The following is a 7121-nucleotide window of genomic DNA, read 5'->3' as shown; positions in this document are numbered from 1 at the left end:
CATGAGCAGTAGTAGGGCAAACAAAGCCCCCAGACATTAACAGGCATTCAGGAATCCCCATACTAAGTTATTTTCCATCAGTAACCAAAAAAGGATGCTGCTTCAGATTCTGGGCATTAACTGAATACAAACACACAGAGGTGAGCCCAGTTGCAGGGTCCAGGACTAAACTCTGGCAGACTCCATGTAACATTCTTCCCTCTTGCACACTGAAATTGGTTTCAGGTGACTCATATTCATAGTCTCTGTAAATAAGTACAGAGAGGTCAAATGCCAAGATAGCATGTCAGAGAGAGAAAGGATAGGAAGAGCAAGTTATGAAGTGCAGAGAAGACAGCACAAACAGAACAAAGGCTTTTCTCACTAAACCAAGGCTGAACTGAAAGCATTATCAGAAAAGTCTGTGAACCTAAATTTTAGTAAATATAGGCTCCTCCATATTGTAGCATAAGGGATCGTGAGAAGGGGATTAAACTGACTTTGGAATTAGACCGATCAATAGATTGAGATGAACAAAACTGACTTGTAACTCTTAACTGCTTCCTTACTACAAACTGCTTTGGTTTCCAAAAAACACTATCACTTCTAACAACGACAGAAATATTCAGCATTACAGTAGTTGAACTTGAAAAAAATTTAATAAGACAAGTGTCTTCATAATACAGGTAAATTGTACATCAAAGATTACATGCTCATAACAACTGAATTAGTCTTTTCGTAATTGGACAGTTTCCTCTTTAATTCCATCTTTTGTGACAATGCAAATCTTCAGTGCATCCCCAGTGTACACGTCTCTCTCAGCAGCAGAAATAAAGACATCTTTAACCAGCTGCAAAGCCTTTTCCAGGGTCAGAGGTACGTGTTCCACATTCTGCATGTTCTTGAAGCCAATCTAAGAAAAGATGAGAATGCATTTTAAAGTATGATCCATCTAGCATGAAAGCTGATTTAGACAACTGAAAAAGAAGAAAAGGTTGGTCTGTTTTAGAAACACAAAGCTGGCAAAAGTTTGCACACTGTTTACAGCTGCATGATACTTTGCCAATGCTCATCCTCTTACATATGTAACTGGCAGCAGATCCAGTTAATGCAGGCACAGTTCCTCCCACCCATTCAGCTCTGAACTGATCTAATTCTTCAGAAACTTCTCACAGGGTTAGCAATATCAAAACTGCGCACAAGCCTTTTCTCTAGTCATTTTGAGGTTAGGAACATTTCCTACAAGCAGATACTCCTCAATGTACCTAGAGTTCAGAAATGATAGTCTATATCAGAGCGTAACCAGTCCTATTAAATAGTGTATCTTAGCTGATAAACTTAAATGTCCACTTAAGCATCAGAACTGAAAAAGGATAGGAAGAATCACTTAATTTGCCTCAAACTCATAAGTGAAAAAAAGCTACTTAAGTCAACTTTGTTTCTGCAGAAGGTATTTTATTTTCTTCCGTTAATAAAGTTCAAAACTAAGTCAAAGCTGAGACCCTGGAGTTGTTGAAAACAAAAAAAAAAAAAAAAGGAAAAAAAGGGCAAGATTCTATTCCTTCCCCAGCTGTTAAGGACTAAGAGTGCTTATTGCTTTTTTAAGCATAGAAGTTGTGTTGACATCAGGCTCAACTGACTAAACAATACTAATATCAATGTCAAAGAATTAAAATGAGTAAAACATGCTTTGGTGTTTCTCTCATTCAATAAATAACTGCTTCAATTCAATAGGAAAATATTCTTCAAGTATTTCTGGACAGATTTAATTGAGTAAGTTCCCAGCAGTTTTACGTAGAAACATTCTTAGAAAATGGTGTTCGAGTTGTACAAAACTTACGACTTTTAGATGTGTATGTTAAGCGATAAAATGTATTACAAACACCTACTCATTCTATCTCTGTGTATGTTAAGAGATAAATGGTATTATATATGCCTACTAATTCAACCTTCTTAATTTATTCTTTCATGCTAACAGGCGTATTTATGTTATCAGTTTGGGAACAAAAAAAACCCATCAAACAGCTTCTATGGGAAATGTAATTCCCCAATTGCAACATTTACCTCTACTTTAAACAGGCAGTCTGCTGTTTCTAGCGTACTAAAAAACTGAACAGATTTTCAAGCAAAACTTTGATTTCTCCTGAGAACATAGAGCAAATTTCTAAATGTATTAACAATCCTACCTGTAGTATGTTTAAAACTTATCTCAAAAGTAGTATTTTCCAAAAGTAAAGCTACATTCATTTGAATGTCACAAATGTTTACTGATATCATCTAACAAAAAGACCCCTAAAACCACCAAAAATAAAACAACAAAAAAACTCAACAAAACAACCAACCACCAAAAAAGATAACTATTTTACCTGGTTATCAAGCAAGGGCTGCAGCATGGCACTCGCTGATCCACCTGCTTTGAAAGAATCTCTCTGGTATGAGCCAACTGGATCAAAGCTATATACTGCTCCCTTCCCTGACAAAAAAAAAGTAATATGTAATCACAATCCAGAAAAGTTCTCAATGCAGATAAGGATTTACATCAGAAATTAGCTCGCTCCATGCGCAGTCTCTGGAGCACCACAAAACCCAGCAAACCTTTACCAAATAATACTGCAGTAGGTTCAGACAAAGCTTTGTACAGTAGGCTTACTATGCCTGTGGCCTGGTACTATACGCAAGGTTACTTTCAATATTTCAGCTATAACCATGCACTAAGAGACATTTTCTACAGCACTTACCACAGAAAAAGTGCTGATGCAGAATAAGGAGAATATGCTGGAGCACTATGCTGCTGGTTCTAAAGCTGGCACAATGAGGCGATTTAGCCATCGTTCTTGAACAATATAGCTTTCCAACTGCCTCCAGAGACCCGTGCTCAGATGCCTCTGCATCACATTCCCCAAACCAGGGATAATGCTCTGGTCTCTTATGTGCTTCCCTCTGGAGTCAGGCCAGGTGATGCAAAGCTTGCGCCGACATCAGAGCTGAAAACACGCTGTACCTCTCAAGCATCTGATGAGGACACACTGGAGAAAATGCAGCACCTGGCCAAGTTCATCCTTTCTGTTCAGACAGGCTGGACCTGGTTTAATAAACTGGCCAGTGCATTTGGCAGCATAGCACAGGTAGCTGAGCTGCCCTGAGGAAGCTAACAGAGACCCAGAAAGCAACATCACATCAGAACGAATCAATCTTGCTGTACCCAAATTAAGCCCATGCATGCAGGCCTGCACTTTTATACTCATCAATTGCTAGAGCACCCTCATAATCTGAGATTTACCACTACGCAGGGCAGACTAATCCCCTTCCAGACTCCACATACTGTTGATATGTCTTATCAAGACCGAGAAAGCAATAGAACCTAATGGTAACAACAAACTGTGGGGAATGGTTTAAACTATCTGAACAAGACCACCTCTCAGCTCCTGCTAAAGCCAGAGAACACAGTATATTAGCAACCCAACCAAATCACTGGACAAGAGCCCAGTAAGCCCTGGAAGTATATTAAACTACAGCTTCCATGTAGAAGTCATATTTTCCGTTAGAGATTAGTTAACATTTTAGAATCTCTTTGTAGAAACTTGTCTCTGGAGTAAACCTTCATATTTACTAACCTCTACCATACTGACAGGCCTGAGTAAAATACATACAATTCAGCTACTAACATCTCTTTTAAAGACACAATTAGGAATTCCAGCAAAGAAGTATTCCAGTCTAGAGTAAAGTATGAGAGGTAATCAACATTAGCAGACTTCACTTGTAATCAAATTATACCATAGTTTTTAGACATTCAGACCTTCAGAAATGGAAGATCAGATTAGTAGTAGTAACTAGGAAATAAGTCACGCGTATAATATGCATAATATGCATTTGACCTGTGTACGTACCATAATACCTAAAGGCAAGCGTTAGGAATAGGAACACAAACTCCGTTATCTCATTGGTTTACCTGAGATATAAAAGGATAGCTGTTCACCTACAGAAATTCAGCCTCTCTTCTTTTTTTGTTTAAAGTCTTACCTTCTTCATCGAGTCCACCAATTATGTTGTAAACGTAGTAAGGAAAGAAACGTCGAGAATACAGAATTGTAGACAGCATTGCTGCAATAGCCCCAGTAGTCATGGTCTTGTTATTGGAATGCTTGTACATCTGCAAGTGGGACAACATGCCCAAGAAGAAAGTCAAACACTAAAGTTTACACTCCATCAGAATTACATTTTCTGTAACCTCACTACAAAAGAATCCGATGCTATGCAAGATTATTAACTAGTATTATTACTGAAAACACGCTGAGCTTATACGAAAGCCCTCTTACGAGCCAAAAATTAACACTGCTCCAAAGTTTTGCAAAGTAGATGTTGCCTCATTAGCATTACCCTCTGAAGCTCTTCTGTTCTTTAAATTTGTGATATTATACTTAGTAAGAACACAGCATAAATTTCCCCTGCCTGATCTTTCACTAGCAATACAGTTATGATACAAACCCTTGAAGAAAAGCAGCAAAAACTGTATTTAAAACATATGGTATTAGTGGTCTCAAACACGATACTAAGAACACAAGTTTCTAAATACAATGAGATAGTTAGCTACCTTTAATCTTGCTTCAATAATTTTAGTAAGGGTAAGGCAGTCACCATGGAAACCACTGCATCCAATGACCGTCTGTTCGGTTCTGTAAAATATAAAATTTTGTTGTGATTTGAGATTTAATATGAACTATACCACTTTCTTCTACAGTAGGTTCTTATGAAAACACTGCATGTATTTTCAGTTTCTCTAATGTTGTCAGAAACCATTGTCTAAAAGACAGTAACAGACACTTTGTGTGCAAAAGGTAACTGCAACCTACACATTGGACAGGGCTCTTTAAGGACAGGACCATGTGGATGTTTTTCTTCAATCCACTGACTTCCACAGCAAGACTGACAAACAGAAACTCTTAATTTCTTCATGCTCCCCTAAGTTCAGCTATTAGCATTCAGTTCTGGTAGAGGATCTGTTCTGAGATGGGGGGCCTGCTACATCCTATCACTCAGCCCAGTTGTACTCCATCCGGGCAGAGGACTGCATTAAGACTGCACGATGGTTATGTCACATTCAAGCTGTAGGTCACTTTCTGCGTCAGCACAACAGAAGTTATCTGGCTGCAGATTCTCTATAGAAGGTCAGCTCTTTGCTCAGTTTCAAAATGCACATTTGAAATTTAAATTCCAGTTAACTAGTAAGAGTCCACAAACATCCACACATACTTATAGACTAACACAAACAAAGCATTCATGCAGAAAACAATTTAAATTGAAATCTTCTCTCAGCCTGTCACTAGACTGACACAAAGTCATCATGTGCAGCATGCCGATTGTGCCACACTTATTTCCATTTGGACAGTATCAGAGAGTCAAAATATAGTACGGAGTTAACCAGGAGAAACAAGTTCATATGATCTTGTGTCATCAATAATGATAATAAAAAAAAAATATTTATCTAGCGTGCTCGGTAAGCACCTGCTACAGTCAGAAGAATGTAAACAAGATGTAATTTTAAACCAAGGGGATGCTATCTAGGTGAGTCAAGGTAAGCATACAATGAGGACAGAAAGTTCAATAATGGAACTACTGACAAGTTTACCTCTCCTAGAACAAACACCTCTTCAAAGTGCCAGATGGTTGACTAGAGAGACACAGTAAAACTGGCAGCAGTGGGCACACTTGGGTACCAGCACCAGGTGTCCTGACAAAGCAGAACGAGCTACCACAGATCAAGTTCTGCTACAGTTAAGACAAAAGTTCTTCTGATTATCCAGCCAAAAAAACACCTAGCTTACATTAAGCCTTGTATCATGCTAAAAACGCCCTGTTATCAGCTAACTTCAAGAGCACGCAACAAGAAACGTGGCTGTGTTTACAACATCACATCGCATCTTGCATTACAGCAACAGTCACCATGTCTCCAAAAGCAATTCTGTTACTACACTTTTCTTTTTCTTTCTCTGAGAATTGTGCTTAAAGAAAGTGGTAGGTCATTCCAGGCAGGTGACATGCTCATCAGTACAAAAGATCTTTCATCTGTATAAACTCTTACAAGAACTGGACTTACAGTTTGTAGCATTTTGGACTGTCCCGGCAGTGGATTGCATAACCTTCACTCAGTCGAGTGTCAGAGGCAACGATAGAAAAGTCTTCTCCAGCAATTGCCAGCACAGTCCTTAAAGAAGAATATTCATATAACCATGACGTTCAGCACAAGTATTTTCTTAGACAACACAGGAACAGACTAGATAGCAGTTCTGTATGTAGACTCACATTTTGTCAACCATCTTACATGCCCTGCTATGTTTCCCACTACACACATCCCTACATGTGACTCAAGATACTAGGAAGAAGGTAATAGATACACCGAAGAAAATACATGTACACGATTCTCTACTTTGACTAAAAACTATAGGGAAAATTGGTAAAACAGAGTTTCTATACAATGCAAGAACCAGACTCAGTGGACTAGCAATTTTAGATGCCTGCTAATGAAAGAATCACCCTTGTAAACCAGTCTGGCTCTCCAAGCCAAAACACTCCAGCCAAGTACTAAGCATCAGTATCATTACAGTTAAATTACCATAACTTTTAAAATCTGATGTTATCCTGTGTTATTGACTCCCCAATAACTAGCTTTGTGATTAGCACATGTGTGCTACCATTAACAGATGTTCTTTAAAAAGAAATCTAAATAACACTATCCTGATCAGATCCTGTCACCAACTCAGAGTAAGTGCCTGTAAGACATCACCTACCTTTTAACAGTTACGACAGGGTAGCTTTCAACCCAGTTACAGGCTTAAAAGCTGGTAACATGACGATTACATGTGTTTCCTGAGCCACTATAAAGAAACAACCCTGCGGGCGATGGAAAGTGCTCATTTTGATCCGTAAAAGCTCAGGGAGCCCGAGTATGTCAAAAAGCAGGCAGGCACGCAAGCACACACCGAAGAGCTACCAGAACCCGCGGGACAATAAGCCCAGAGCAAGGCCGATCTCAGCGCAAGGCCAAGCCCAGCTCTTCCCCGTGCTGCCCTCCTTTCTCCACAAAGAGGTGCCCGCCAGGGGACACAAGCCCTCACAGAATGCCAGGGGGGAGGCAAAAGCAAGAC

The 7121-nt window shown here is 39.2% G+C and overlaps 1 protein-coding gene across 1 annotated transcript; it reads right to left on the bottom strand.

Moving 5' to 3' along the window:
- Positions 1 to 619: 619 nt before the first annotated feature.
- On the bottom strand, positions 620 to 6181 carry PSMB1 (proteasome (prosome, macropain) subunit, beta type, 1; the record flags this gene model as incomplete). The annotated part of the gene is made up of 5 exons (XM_010191785.1): positions 620 to 892; positions 2346 to 2452; positions 4000 to 4129; positions 4571 to 4652; positions 6074 to 6181. Coding segments are annotated over 5 exons (613 nt in total), but the record flags the coding sequence as incomplete, so codon positions are not given.
- Between the last annotated feature and the right edge of the window lie 940 nt (positions 6182 to 7121).

Source organism: Mesitornis unicolor, unplaced genomic scaffold (assembly GCF_000695765.1).
Source record: "Mesitornis unicolor isolate BGI_N332 unplaced genomic scaffold, ASM69576v1 scaffold8019, whole genome shotgun sequence".
NCBI classification, from domain to species: Eukaryota; Metazoa; Chordata; class Aves; order Mesitornithiformes; family Mesitornithidae; genus Mesitornis; species Mesitornis unicolor.
Note: the sequence above shows the minus strand (reverse complement) of the source record. Positions and strands in the feature narration are given on the sequence as shown.